We start from the raw sequence: 15,970 nt of genomic DNA on the forward strand, positions 1-15,970 counted from the left end.
CCGTTCTCTACAGCAAGAGCTATTTTTTTTAGTACTTAAGGAAGCATTTATAAACTCATTACTTTGAAAATTTAAGGAAAATTTTTTTTTTGTAGAATTAACTGCTTAGGATTATAGTGTGGCAATTGACTTTCTTGACCACACAAGGCATTTACGTGTCTTTTTTTAACCCCCGCCTTGCACCCATTGTTATTCTAATATTGCTAGATTAATTGACTGGAAAAATGTGAAAGAGAGAGTATTTCTTTTCACGGTGCACGGATTTGGCAGTGAATCACTTAAAAGATATTTGTGTGATTATATAAACCATTTAAATTTAAAATTAATTTATAATTTTTCTGGAAGCATTATCCACAGATTCTGTTCTAGGTATACAAACATATGAAAGATCAGACCAAACATGCCAAACTGGTTCCTTTTAATATAGCCATTTTGTGAAAACTATGTAAGTGAATTGGATACACTTCTGATCACCATAGCTAACAGTGCAAGGCAGAACAGTATTTATTGCCTCTTTCTTCCCATTAAAGTGACCCAGAGTATCCATGTCCATTATAAGGCTCAGCTTAGGAATTTTCCCTTATTTGGTTAGTTTAATTATTTAGGGCAGGATTCATCTGTCTTTAAGAATCTAAAAGTACTTACACTCTAACTGTAATCAGTGAAAGATAAGACACTTTTCTAGATATCATCTTTCTTAACAGGGTCTCCTGAATAAACTGTCTTCTGGAATTTTGTGTTGCATAATATTTCAGTATAGTTAAAGTTGCCTTGAATGAATCCTTCCTTAGGTAATGATGTTGTTGGCAGTTGATTAATAAGAAATCCAGACATGCTTTATGTTTTTGTGACTGGTATAATCCCCCTATTTTTAGCCTTTCTGCCTTTCCCCTGAAGTCTAGTATAAGGAAATATGTATCAAAGAATTGTAGAATTCAGGTATCTGGGAGTGAGAACCTCGCAAGACTCTTGTCTCTTAAATTTCTGGAGTACTCTTAATTTCTTTTTTCCTGAAGTTAAGCGCTTTTAGGGTGTATTTCATCTGACCCATGTTAAGTGCCTAACATAGAATGAAATGAGTTGCACAGGAAATGCTAGATACAACTATTTTTTTCCTATCTGTCAAAAAGATCGCTTTCAATTGCAGATGCCTTCATTTAGTTAAAAGAATGCTATTTCAGAGTGAAGTGTGTCTGGGTGGTTTTTGATGGAAGGGGAAAGATTTCTAACCCTCTCTAGCCAACTCGGCTGCCGCTGTGTTGTCCACATAAATTCCTATTCTTCTTCCCTCCTAATTCAATACTCAGTTTATAAAGAATTTGCATTGGAAGAATTGGAGTAACAATCAGAGCTTATGCCCCCGTTTATGGTCAGAGGGAACAGCTATTTGTATGTGCATTTCTAGCATTAAAAGGGATCTAATATGCATGAATCAGCTATATGTGAAGTTGTGTAGTCAACATATCTCAATCAGAGTTACCCCAAGGTAAGTAACTTTTTTTCCAGATAAAATAAATCATATAGTGACCAGTAATATGGAAATCAGATCTAAAATTAAAACTACTTCACTAGCTATGATACAGACATATGAATTCTGTAATATTTAAGTGCATCTTATATTCTTAACACATATGGCTTTTTTTTTATTATTTTCTCTGGACTTTTCAGCCTGCTTTGCTTTATTTTGTTTGCTTCTTTTTCTTTTTCCTTCCTCTTGTTTCCCATTTGTTTCATATTGCTAGGAACTTCAAGCAATCCCAACTTTTGTCATTTCTTTTATGAAATTTAAGGTAAGGGTAATGTGCTCCAGAATAATATATCGAGTTGGACTTTTTATGCTTATTATCTTTTTTATCCTGCACTTATTTGGCATTAGATTTTGGGTGAGTTTATATACACTGGTTTGATAGCTTTATGCTAATCTTTCCAAAAGAAGCAAATACATAAACGTAATGAGTCTCTACCTTCTTACATGAGCTGATACTGACATCCTAATGCTTAATTTTCAAATATTTTTACAGAAATATTATAGGAAATCAAGTCAACTACTTTCCTATAATAAATCTCAGACAATGCTTTTGCTTTTCTTAAGAATAGATATAAGTGTGAAAAAAACAGATCAATGTTTCTACTCATCTAATCTCATATTAGATGGGTATTTCAGTATGTCTTTAGATTTATATGGTAGATAGTAGATTGTACATGTGATTGTGTAAGTGATGTATGTGAACTGTGTATTGAAAAATATAAGTTTTTATTCATCTTGGATATTTAAATATTTACGATTTTCTGGTATTAACTGAGAGTTTATGAATCTAACATAGAGTATTAACATTCAGAGATGAAAATGGAAGACTGAAGTGAATACATTGTGAAACAATTAACAGGTGTCACTGTGGTCAGTCAACAGTGTTTATAGTTTGACCTAATCAATTATTTGCCTTGGTTCTACACTTTTTGGTGTTGTTTGGTTTTTTGTTTTTTTGGGTTTTTTTAATTTATAAGCAATAAGTTATTGTCAAGTAAGTGCAATCAAGTGTTCATCACCTATTATGTATATCTAACTAGTGATATGTGTTGAAGAGAAGATTAATACCGATAGCAGAATTATTCCCGTCTTCTGAAACCATTCAACAATTTTAATGGGACCTTGTTGTACATTCTTAGCCTTATGCATCCCCAGTGCATTGCTGCTTAAGCTATTGAAGATTTGAAGTGGTAAAAGTGCTGTCAGTTTCTTCATCTTGGTATAAATTTAACTATAGAGAAAGCACACTCCTTCAAAGTATTTCTGATGGATAGTCTTCCTCTTCTTTTGCTCTGATAAGCAAGTAATTCAGAAGATAATCCTGTAGCCTCCAACATCTTTATGCCAGCAGAGTGCTCTAATGTAAAATTAATTTCCTCAGCAGCAACTGCCGAAATAACTTTTTGAGCTCTTCCAGTGATTTAGTGTCAGCTTTTACAGATAGGCATTAGTAGCTTATCCCCCTGAAGATGACGCTTGGCTCAGCATTCACCATGCATCTGTGATGCTGTTGTCAGTGAAAATGTTTCAGCACATATATATTGAGTAGCACATATATATATGTGTAAGCCAGAGTTTTCAAAAGGAATAGCATAATCAATCAAATCCAAGTATAAGCATTTTTTTAGGGACATGATTTTCTCAGCACATAGATAATATAAGAGTTCAACATCCCTTAAAAAACAGGTGACTTAACTTTTTTAGATTTAAGTTCATATTTGAAAATTCTATCCTGCGTGTGCCTGGGAATTTGAACAGTTTACCTGGTGTATAAACACATATTAGAGAACCCAACAAAGTACTCCTTTCCAGGTTCGTAAATTAAATCATGAAACACATATGTGTATCTATAGCTCTTCAAACAACAAATTATTCTGTAGTATGTAATTTTCAAATTAACTCTGACATATCATTTAATAAAGTAATGTTTTGACTTTGAGTCTAGGCTGAAAGCTTTCTTTGTAAATTTCAATTATATCCCCTTATTGTACTGGAACTCATAAACACTTTTCTCTAGTTAGCTTCTTTGATGTGCTTTGGTGGTTGAGTGCTCTACTTCTGTTCATCTCTGCAATTTGGTGAATATTCAGACAATGATGTCAGGATAAATTAATCCTTTAAGATGCTGTTTGGAAGTAGCATGTGGAAAATAAGTCATGGTGGCTTAGATAAACTGAAATAAATGTGATCAGAGATCAATGATCCTTATACTGGGGAAAGCACAAATAATTATAATTATCTTAGATAACTTTCCTTGATGGTTTATGTCCTGTGTGCTACTTCAGGTGTGCAGGCTTTACAAAATAGTTTGTATATCTGTAAGAATATGCTTTTGATATTACTTTACTAAGAGTAAGAACTACTAGGCACTAATGAAAGTCTTGTTTTAAGAATGATAGCTCATTAAACCTGGGAGGTGTTGGTGACAGGTGCCTTGGTGGCTAATAAATTCGTAAAATGAATCTTTTATGTCAGTTACCCAAACGGAGACTTCAAAATGCTTTCCTGTCAACCAAGGACTACAGAACAAAGTTTGTGGGTTATAAGTGATGTGCTGAACTAGAAACCTGTGAAAATGTATGAATAAATGAATATAATGCGTATGTTGTTGCATAGTGTCTTTCCCAGTATTCAATTAGGCAGTTACTGAAATGCCTACATCTTCTGCAATTAAATAAACTAAACAAAAAATATATAGCTAAGTAGTAAAAAAAAAATCACGCAAGACTCAATGCCACCTCTTAACTTTGTCTTTTCACTTAGTATCAGAGAAATGGTATTTGATATGAGAGGTATGTGGCTGTTCCTGTGTTTTTTATCTTCAGGTACCACAGAGGTGTTCTGAGTGATATTTATTCCAAAAAAATTTGGTCAGACCCAGTTTTAGCTTTTATTAAATTTTTAAGCTAAGTTGATAGGAATCCTGCAAAGTAACTATTTTGGTCACGTTGCTGTATGAATATTTGCAGTCACAGATGCTTTTCTTGCAAAGAGTTACCTTAAGGAAGTGCTTCTCAACAATAAGAACATGAGCCATAAGGGACTAAAAGTCAGTGTTTTACAAAACTGAATTTATAGTGTGAACTAACAGTAATTTATATAACATTGTGACACTCTTATTCTCTTCTTGATGTCAAGAATATTTTACTTAAAGTTTCAGTTAATAGAATTGTTTTAGGACTTCCAGTTCTTTAAGATGCATGGTTTATTATTGCCTTTATGGAGCTGACAGCTAGATACTAATACAGATCGCAATAGTCTCACTAAAGTTATAGTTTCTAATGAATGGGCTACATTCAATACCAAAGTTCTCTTTTTGATGGCTGAATGAGTTAAGGATTCTGTCTTATATTCTGCTCACTCATTGAGGAATAGTCCTGGCTTTGCTGTTTATTTCAAAGACTCTTGACGTTATTTTTCTACAAACAGAGCCAACTACCAGATGAGAAGAGAAGGATTTTTATTCTCCTTCTCTATTTAAATAATTTTGAGAAGTTGGTCGCACTGGGAGTTTTGGCTTCTTGGGATGCTCTGTGTAGTCAAGGAAATCTCAACATTACAAATAGCTGGAGCTGGGAAGTGTCATGTGTCCTATACTGTTTCTCAGGTACCAATTTTTAGAGTGTGTTAAAAGACAGGAGCATGAGCTACAGCGAACGTAGGTCCAGCACTGCTGCTCTAATCATGTGAACCTTGCTGCAACTACCCAGCTATGAATTCACCTAGCAAATTAACAGATACCCGTGACATTTGCACAATCTGTTGTGTAGATTCTGTCCAACCAACTACTGCTGTAGGAATTAGTAGAAATACATGAAAGAAAGGTTTCTTTCCTGTCTCAGGATCCTCTCCTTTCCTCAGCTGTAGTGAAAGAATAGCTCTGTGCTTTTAAAATTATTAACAGAAATTATATTTTACATATTTGAGGCAGCTTACAAGCAAAGGATCCATAATTGGCTGCTTTCCCAGGTTAGGATCTTAGAAAGAAGATGTTTAAATACTTTCAATGGCTATTCTTTTTTATCACATACTCCAATTTTTCTTCTTTCATGTAATGCTTAAAACTCATTCACCTATCTTAGGTGATTTACTCATATGATGTGGTGTTGAACTTTTTTTCTCTAATAGATCTGTTTCTGACAAATTTTACTATAAAATGTCTTCTTTGGTTTCAAAGAGTAGCTTCTGATTAACAGCTAGCACATATAGTTCATTGAGTGGAGATCCGAGATGGATGCTTGTATCCTACTTGATGAGCCTGGTTACACAGTGCACAAAACACCTCTCTGTTGTGTGCAAAACTTTTCATATAACATCCTCACAAACCTGAGATTCGCTGTTAATATTTTTCCATTCACAGCCAGGTCAGTGAGTTCTGCAGAGAACTTTACAGACTTGCAATGCACCAGTGCCGTAACTGAAGTGCAAAACTGTAGAACAAATATGCTACTCTTCAAAGCTATAAAATGGCATGGAAGGAAAAGAAACTGAATACAATCTAGGTTGTTTTTTTTTTCCTTTTAATTTTCATTGTTAAAACATTCTCTATAAATATTTTGCCAACTTCTAAACTTGGAGCTTGATGTCAAGGATTACCCTGAAATCACTCTAGAAAATAACTTTTTTTTTTTTATTTATTTTTAAGCAATAGCAGACCAGCAAATAAGATGGTGATAAAAGATGGGATCCTATCCTGCCTCAGATCAATTGTTTTACTGAAAATTGACTCTACAAATATGTTGAAGACTAAAATTAACTGTTGATTTATATTTCAACAGATTTGTGTTACTTTAACATTATGAGAACTGCAAATAGTATCTTTTTCACTGCAGTGTCCCAAATTGACACGATTTCAGCACTGTAAGACTCATGCCTAGATGCTGAATTCTCCTCTTGCAATCAGAAAGTGCTTTTCAGTTAGACTGTATGAAGATAAGTGATGGGAGAATTGGGCCCTGATATTCCGTTTGCTTTCACTACAACTAATGACCTTGACTTCCTAGAGAGATGCTAATCTCTGGGCTATATCTGACACCTCTACTAATAGGCTGCGATGTTGTTTTTGTGTGTGGTTGTACTAAATCATAGAAGGAAGACAGACTGATGCTGAGAGACCTAAAAGTGTGGGCAGAACAATTTGAAAGAGACTTAACCCGAGCACAGGTGGCAGAAACAAGCTTACAGGAGAAATACCAGGTAAGCAGTAGGGGAAATTTTGTATGAGGAGACATTATTGTCGTCATTATGGGCAATGTGTACCTCAGTATTTTATGCATGCTGTGTATATGCAAGTTAGTATACTGTAGCTTAAAGAAATAAGGACACAAACTGTCTTGCCTTTTATTGGTGGAGGAAGGATAATGTCAACTCCAGCTTTGCTGTGTAGAACGGTGCACAGATGGTTTGCCTAACACAGAGCTTTTTCTAGCAGTGTAAAGAAGGACTGTCCTAGTTAGAAGCAAGCATGTGTCTGTACAGATCCTATGTGATATGGCTCAGATGGGAGGTGTGACTGTAGGCTAGATGAAGTGACAGGTGGAGAGGACAGGGCTTAGAACTTCATTTTTAACCCTTCTCTCAAAGGGTAACGTCTGAATTAACAATATAAATTTTGGCATAAATTTTCTCCTGAAGCTTGTCCATTCTCTAAAGCAGCCTCTGTCTGTCCTAAGTAGCATTTAATCAATTTGCTAGTTTATCTGATCAATTAATACTTCCTTTCATATAGGGTTCAGGCGTCTATTAACTAAAGGAAAATACTGGAGTCCTACCTCTTTTTCCCTGGAGAATTCTGCAGTCCATTAAAGCCTTTAATAAAATGCATTTCAGTGTAAATATACAAATTTACTGCTACTTCCCTTTAGGAAGAGTTAGTACTTCTATCAGTACAAGATTGTCTTAAGTAGTAGTACTCCATAAACACTGGAGAGTTTTATTCTTTGACTCTGTAGTACATTGGTTTGATTTTTCTCTTTGTGCAGTCATTTAAACATTTCAGAGTACAATATGAGGTAAAAAGGAAACAGATTGAACTTGTAACCCAGTCATTAAGGAAAGATGGTAAATTGTCACTTGATCAAGCTATGGTGAAGCAAGCATGGGAGAGAGTTTCTTCCAGGGTAAGTAGAAAATAAATTTACTATATATTTTTTATTTAATGAAGCATGAGAATTTACATTAGTTTAGACAGCTGTTTGCTGTTGATTTTATTAGAAACTCAAAGTGGACCGAATTTCTAGAACCGTTGAATTATTTTGCATTACTGTTGAGACTGTTTACTGCATTCTTATGTTTTAGTATTGTTCAAAAAGAGAATATGAACTTTAAGAAAAGGACTATGCTTAGAGATTTCTCTTTATTTCAAAGTGTATTAACAGTACATAGCCAAGTTCAAAACATTGTTGATAAAAAGCATGCACAATGCCTGTTCAAAATGCAGTGCTTTAATGTAAACTGGTAGAATTATCTAAGAAATTGTAATATAACATTTTTTAATATAACTAAAAATATGCTTCTCTTTATTACGAAATATGTTATCAATAAATTGCGGTTTGATGCTATTTTTAACCTGGTAGCAATGGTAATAAATCAATGTTAGTATTTTTGGTAGTAGTTTTGTAATAACTGAATGAAAAGTACTAATCAAGTTATGTCGTTTGTACCAAATAAGAAGTTATAAAATCATTACTCAGTGTATATTCATGGATTATTTCATTTTTTTTTTTATGTCATATGTTTAACAGAGTATCTCTTTAAATATATTCTGGACTATTAGTGTAATTTTCGTTGTTTTCCTCTTCCATAACTGGGATTGCCAATAAGATACAGTAGTTATTGCTATAATCTTGGTTCCACAGACCTTTGAGACTCATTTGCACTTTGCTCATAGAAAATATGTTCAAAATATAGAGAAAAAGATTTTATGCAAGAGCATGAAACTATGTCAGGTGGAAGAAAGTCTCATCCCTTGCTGTGCTTGTTAACTAATAAAATTTCAGATCTGTGTCTCATTGGTTGTTCTAGTTTATATGCGGTCAGTTCTGTGACTGCAATTACCATTCTGGATGGGAAATACATGAATCAACAAATCCTAATAGAGATTTTGTTGCCTGTGAGAATGCTATAGTTTTAGAACTAATATGAAGTAATATACCTAAGGTTTATGTCTTAAACATACACAGTTACGTGGAGTTTGGGTCTTAAAGTCTGATTTTTCTCAGTATGCTTGTTTGAACTCCCTTCCTTGCTTAATTATAGAATCCTCTTACTTTTATTTCCTAGATACTAGATTGGCACATATACCTTGACAAATCTCTTCCTGCACCTTTGGGTACTATAGGTGCTTGGCTTTATAGAGCAGAGGCTGCTCTGAGGGAAGAAGTAACTGTTCAGCAAGCTCATGAAGAAACAGCAAACATAATACACAGGAAACTTGAACAACATAAGGTAGAACTACATGCATTCACTCTGCGCTTTGTATGTCATTGTTTCCAAACCTGATGAGTAAATGATCCATACTGTACAATGAAAGAATATTATTTCTAGTTTCTGTGAGTGGTGTCATCTTGATGGTAGCTAAACCTAAGTGTGATGATTTGAACTGTGGTGTCTGTATGTCTTACAAACAATATTCAAAATTGCTTTTGAATGTTCCTGCCTCTTCTGTTTGAAAGATGTCAGATATTAATGTTTTAATTATCACCCTATTCTAAGGTTTCTGTTGGGCAAAATTCTGTAGGGAGCTCATAAGTTGGGTTCCTTGTTCAACCAATATGAACTTTTTAGGTGAAACAGCAGAGAGAGAGAGCAAAAATACTAGATGTGCTGATAGTCAGTTCAGGTGATACGCACTGAGGGGAAAAATAGGATGAAATTAGTTATCATAGAGTTGTGAGGAAAAATAGCATAAGTCCCCTCTGCTGTGATAAATGGGAAACTTTTCCAGATGAATTTAAATAGGTTTGCCATTACTCTTTACTCAGTCCAAGTTTTCATTTAAAATCAAAACTTTAAGGTTGTCTGTGCCATTACATAATACATACGATAAAACTATAGATAGAAATTGTTGATGAGATTATAAAAGAAACTGAACCAGTAAATATAATACGGAAAGGAAAAAAGTGGTGTAGAGAAACCTACTGCAAGTGCAGCCTAAGGCTCTATTGATTTATATTGCTTTTTTCTCTATCACTAACATTTTAAAACTTGATTGTAGTTTTCTTATTTGTTGTGGTTTGGATATGGGTGGGTTTTTTTTTTAATAAAAATGCCATGTAATGAAAAGCTGGTAGCTTCTGTGGTTATCTCAGAACAGCTATGACAGACAATTGTAGTTTATCTGCAAGATCAGTTTGGTCTTCTGACTACTCTTTATTAGAACAGTGGCAGCTCTTCTAACTTTAGTTGTAGATAATAAAATTAAACCAAAGCAATATTAAAATCTAAGTCGGACATACTGTTTTCTTTCAAGGTCTAGTCTCTTGCAATGCTACATTTCATTAGTTTTCTTGCTAACATCAAATATTTCAGGATTCATAACATTTGTTTAAACAAGCAAGTCAAACACTTCTTTTGTTGTAGATTTCCTTTTGATACATCCATAAGAAACACAAAAGAGTGTGTCCTAAACTGTGTTTTCTTTGTATCAGAAATGCTCTGGTGAGGGATTTCTACTCCAACAAATACACTTTGATTTAGGTTAGTCTGTGCCAGAGGAGTTTTCCCCTGGAAGTGGGATGGGGAAAGCTCCAAGAGAAGCATGTATAATTATGTCTGTTCCTGGAGTTTCTTTTGTCACTTGAATTTGCATTGATGAATAATAACATGCAACTGGGTAGTAACAGAAATGCATTCATGTATTTTTTTCGGTCCTTGTTTCCTAGGAAGTTGTTGGGGCTTGTATGTTAGCGTTTTGTTGAAGGAACATTATCACTTTCTCTATATCTTTGTCTCATCTGACAGTGGGTTATTTTAGTGAACTGTATAGCTTATGACTATTTTGAAACAAATATGAAATGTACCATCTTATTTGGACAAACTTGCATGGAATCAGGCAAGCGCTTAAATTTATTTTAATTAACATTGCCTCCAAGATCCAGAAATTAAAGACAATGTCTGTGCTTGTTGAGGGTCATTTTGCAGAGCAGGATTTCGTTTCGTTTTATTTCCTAAGTACATTATATAGAAGTTTTCATGAGTTCATGTTGTATGAAACTGCTGGGTTTTATTTTGACTTATCAATGCATGTGAGCTGCATCCCTTTTTGTTCAACAAGGTCTCAAGCACAGTTAGCTGAGATATTTGTTCTAAGTCTTTCCTTTATGTGAGAGTACATTAGTCACAGAATACCCTCAGTGGTGGTTTTGCCATGGTAAAATCAGTGTATCATTTGCATCTGAGAAAGCCTAGCTCATTTCCCTTCACAACAAGGTGTTGGCGGAAGTAGAAAACAATGAAAATATAGGCGGGTCAATAGGGATGGTGGGACCGCTTAGTGAGCTGAGCCAGTGAATTAGCATTAATTTCTGCTGTGCAAACACTGGGCTTTGACTGGGGAGTAACTCTTCTTCAGCGCATAGGAATAAATAGACATCTGTGATCAACACAGAAGTCTGCAAATTGTTCCCCAAGGTGAGAAAGGGGTACCTTTGTGTGATTTCCTTTGCTAATGGGCATCTGAGTGCTTTGTGCCAGAAGCTGTCTGTATGCAGTAAAATACCCACTGTTCTGTATCCTCATGCTGGGGGCTTGACGTGTTAGTGTTACGGTGTCTCTTCAAAGACTACTGCCAGTCATTCATTTAATATGTAATCTCCAGGAAGCCGTTTGAAGCAGTGTTGCTTAGTTACAGTTCAAATGCGCTCTGCTGTAAGGTTTTTGCTGGTACAATTCTTATCAGAGGAATACAGGTTGGAAACCACATTCTGCATCCATTTTTGTAATAGAGAGAGAGTGATCCTGAGATCTTTTGATGCTGAGACAGTGAAAAGTTCACTAAATATTGAATATGTACTTACATAAGGAGCTATGGATCTTCTGCCTGTATCTAGCGGAGTAGATTAGTTGCTGAGAATTTGAATCTATACTTATTAAAGGTTAGTATCTATTTTAAAGATGTAAAGAGTAAATTTAGCAAGATTATGCTATTATGGTACTAGAATATTCACAGACTGTATTTCAGGGATTATTTAGTACAGTTAAGAGTTCTTGTTTTGTTAAACCTTTGCAGTGTATTCTCGTTTTTAAAATCTTGCATAATTGGCTTTAGCAGAGCATCTTATAAGGGGGTTCCCTATGTAAATGTTCAAGTTGATGTAAATGCTTTTGTGATATGCATAATCTTGCGTGCAAATATGAGAGCATGATCAAATAGTTAACTACATTGAGTCATCAGTGCAGGCTTAAAATCGTGCTTATTAATTAGATAGCCTACTGTGAGCCTTCTCTCTCTTTCTCTCTGTCTCCCTCCCTCTCTCTCTCTCCTCACTCTCTCAATCTCTCTCTTAAAATCAAATCAGGATCTGCTGAAAAACATAGATGGTCACAAAAAGGCATTCCATGAGATCCACGGGGCCAGGTCTGTTAACGGAGTGCCTGTTCCTGTGGACCAATTAGAGGATATGGCAGAGAGGTAAGGCTTTCAATATGAAATAAAACCCCTGTGTGAATGAAAGGGAACCTGTTTTATTTTTAATCTGTTCGTATAGAAATCACTAATTATGTTTCTCAATGGCAAGTAGGAAAAAATTGGAAGGAAAAAAACCTTCTGGAATATAAATTAAAATATACTGAAAAGCCTGATACATTACAGATTGATGAGAATCAAAATAAGCTGTGGGGTTTGGGAGGGAATACTTTTTTACATTTATCTTGTTATTACTTGTCTCTGGAAAAAATGTTATGTAACAACAGCCAGGATGCATGTGAAAAAAAAAAAGAAGGAAAAAAAAAAAAGACTTTGCAAAACTTAGTAACAGATGTAAATTGATGATTTCTACAGAAATGCAATTAATTTCCTTTTCAGAAGTAGTCACCAGAATGATCATTATACATAATTGAATGTTTGTAGACTTAGAATTGTGTGAAAGAGTAGAAAAATATCTCAACTGTAATTAAAGCTTTCAGTCTTTCCTGAGTATTGGTGTATTTTACTATGGTGTGATTAATTTTATAGGTTTAATTTTGTTGTATCTTCATCTGAGCTCCATCTGTTGAAGATGGAGTTTCTGGAACTGAAGTACCGTCTACTGTCACTGTTAGTCCTTGCAGAATCAAAGTTAAAATCGTGGATTATCAAGTATGGAAGGCGAGAGTCAGTGGAACTACTTCTTCAAAATTATATTGTAAGTTGGAATTATGTTTCTCTTTTAATAAGTGTTCTTGAAATATCCATGTTTAAGATTCGTGGAAATTAATAAAGAAAAAACAGAAATGGAACCCACCAGCCATGAACTTTATGACTGCAGTCTTATGGGATATCTTTTCAGAAGTGAATCTGCCTTCCCCATGGAGGAACTTCAGTCAAAGTGCTATCATCTCTTCAGAACCAGAAATAATGTCCTAGCTGCTAACTCTCTCACAATCAACTTGCCAAGCATATCTGGAGGTTCCTAATACTAGATTTTAACTTACCTTAGGTATCAATACTGAAGAACTTAGTTTCATCTTCTTTTACAGCTGCATAGATGATGACTATACACAGACTAAGTGTACAGATAGAGGAGATTTTTGGCATGCAGGCTTCCTCAGTACTTTTCTTTAAAGTCCTCCAAATGAAGGGAAAAAAAAAAGAAGTTACGCTACTTCTGTGTACTTTTTCAGTATACTGTATTGATAGGGCTTTCATTTTATTCTTTTAAAGAATGGCTTTTTGTCTTCTACTCGGCATTAGTATATTGAACCCATTGTTTGATTTCTGTTCTGGAAGGAGATTGCTCCATCCCTATATCGTGTTAAGAAACAGAGGCTATTGACTTACAGATGAACATTGATATGTTCCTTTTCAAGTGTCAGGCTGCTGTATGTTGTTAAATTCACGGTTGCAATGCCAAGCGGCTGGTAGAATGGTACCACTGCTACTCTTCTGCATTAGGGCGTGAGGGATTCTTTGTAAAGCAGGACTGTGCTAACTAACTTTTCCCCCTTCTGTCTCATCCATACGAGGAAAATTGCACAGGAAAATTCAGTTTGGAAATAATCGATGGTTATAGAACTATTCAGAGCCAGAACACTGTGTAAAGAAAGTTATTGATGCCTGCACAGCCTCATAGTTCTCATTGCTTTGGGAGAAAACTTCAAACTTAATAAAGTTTCTCTACAAAATGAGAATTGAAGACCTATTCACGCTTTTCCCTTCATATATTTAAACTTTAGCAGTTAGGGACACATAAAAAATCAGAAATTAAGCCTTGTTTCAGACAAGCTTTACAAAATTCAGGTGGTTATTTAAAATAGTGTGCTAAAGTGACGTGTGGTAGCTAAGAGTTATAGTCCATTTGTATACTCGGTAAAACTGTTGCAAAACTACTAAAAGGTGACAAGGGAAATAATGGGGAAGTGGATAGCACTATTGTTGAGATGATTGTTAGGGGAAGGAAAATGCTTCCTTGCGTCATGTTATAAAACTGCATCGCATCAAAATGAGGAAATTGGGACAAGAAGATAAATAAAGCTCAGTTTCATTCCTTATGGCCTTGACTTCTGGCTCTTTGCAGGTGTCCAGAGATGAGAAGAGACTTTATTTGCTTTGGCTTAGCTGGGAGCAATTTTCAAGGACCAAGAGCCAAGTCTTCCTCTTCAAGTACATTAGGAGTCTTGCATAGGAAATCTGTAGTCAGTATGTTATAGTCAGTGACTATATTAACAGGAGATAAAAATATAAGTTTGTTTGTCTGCCAAAGCAGACTGAGCAATGTCAGCATTCTAGGAACATATGCAGTTAGGATCTGGATAGAACATATGCCTGGAAAATATTTGTGTACTGTAGCTGAAAAATAAAAATGGTTTTTGCTTTACCCTACCTTCTTTTCTCCTGTCTGTCATATATCAGACGTAAAGGTGGGCATAAAATGTACACTATCAACCTGAAAAATATACTGTACCAAAGTTCTGATCAGCTGTAGTGGAGATACTGGGTAGTTATGCATGGATTTAAACCATGGGACTGTGTTTTGGTGTTGTTGTGTTAGCACTGTATGCTACATGGATTTGGGAAAACCTATGTATTTTCTTTAAGGGATCTTGTCAGACGGAAGATAATATTAATCAGTAAAATGCCTATATTTTTAAAAAAATATTTCCAATTGAAAATATTTCAAATTGCCTTAAAGATCAGTATTGTATAAGTAGTTTGATAAAATCTTTTACTTCCTCATATGAAGTCTTGCTGGTTTTGATTGAGGGTAAAATGTCTGTATGTATGAGTCTGGCAAAAGTAAATGTCAGGAGTTTGCCTTGTCATTTATTGTAAAGTTGGTAGTTCTTTGTGCATGCCAAATTTTTTTTTTTAACAGTAGAGCAGAGGAAAATTCTGATTGTTCTTGACTTCAGGTTTCCTTGGTTATAAACAAATTTAAATTACATGCTAGATAACTGTGTTGATTTGACATAGCAACTGTAAAAGATATTAAAATAGAAGATTTTTAGATATATACTTGCAGGCACAATAATTTTTTTTTGTCTTTATGTAAGGTGAGTTAAAGAATACACAAGATCTAAATCTCTTCTTCAATGTACATTGAAATTTGACCTCATTTGTAGTTTTACCAAAAATCATACTATTACACATAGAATTTTGTCTATTCTGACATTCCAAAGATTGTGTTGACATATCAGAGATGTACTTGCCTTAATTTTGTAGATCTGTAACTGAGAAAACATTGGGAGGTAGCGTAGGTTACAAAACCATTCCAAAACTCTAGATAAGTACATCAGTAAGGCGAAATAAAAAGCTCTTTAAAAAAAAGGTAGTTTTTTCTCCCTTTAAAGTGGGAATTAAAGATATAATATGCTTACATAATACAGAGATGTATTTTTTTTTTTGCATTTTAAAGAAGTAACGTTTCTGAAATACATTTATTAAAACTAACTCCGTCATTTGCCATGAGGCATAGAGAGTTATAAATGATAGAGCTGTAACTTTGTGACCAAATTATTTCTAGATAAATTTTTCATAGCACTATAGCACATCACACAGCTAAAACATCAGACACAAAGGAAAAGCACTGTGTCACACTTTGGGAAAGCAGCATCACTTTCTGTAATGTTTCCTTAACCTCATTTTTTCCTGTTACAAATGAGGTAAAGGAAAGCTGAAGAATAAGTCAAGTGTTTTTCTTCTCTTAAAGTGAAAACTGTCTTTCTCCAAAGTCTTAATACAGGAACATTTTTTAAAGTTTAACTGGATTTTATTTTTGTGGTGACCTATATGGATGAAATTTTCTT

The 15,970-nt window shown here is 34.6% G+C and overlaps 1 protein-coding gene across 1 annotated transcript in view; it reads left to right on the plus strand.

Moving 5' to 3' along the window:
• Positions 1 to 15,970, plus strand: part of SYNE1 (spectrin repeat containing nuclear envelope protein 1) — a 320,695-nt gene that overhangs the window by 77,006 nt on the left and 227,719 nt on the right. Inside the window, exons 12-17 of the mRNA XM_054062229.1 lie at positions 1,743 to 1,790; positions 6,617 to 6,724; positions 7,510 to 7,647; positions 8,810 to 8,974; positions 12,046 to 12,158; positions 12,702 to 12,870. Coding sequence (XP_053918204.1) covers positions 1,743 to 1,790; positions 6,617 to 6,724; positions 7,510 to 7,647; positions 8,810 to 8,974; positions 12,046 to 12,158; positions 12,702 to 12,870 — 741 coding nt within the window. The remainder of the gene's footprint in view (positions 1 to 1,742; positions 1,791 to 6,616; positions 6,725 to 7,509; positions 7,648 to 8,809; positions 8,975 to 12,045; positions 12,159 to 12,701; positions 12,871 to 15,970) is intronic.

Source organism: Cuculus canorus, chromosome 3 (assembly GCF_017976375.1).
Source record: "Cuculus canorus isolate bCucCan1 chromosome 3, bCucCan1.pri, whole genome shotgun sequence".
NCBI classification, from domain to species: Eukaryota; Metazoa; Chordata; class Aves; order Cuculiformes; family Cuculidae; genus Cuculus; species Cuculus canorus.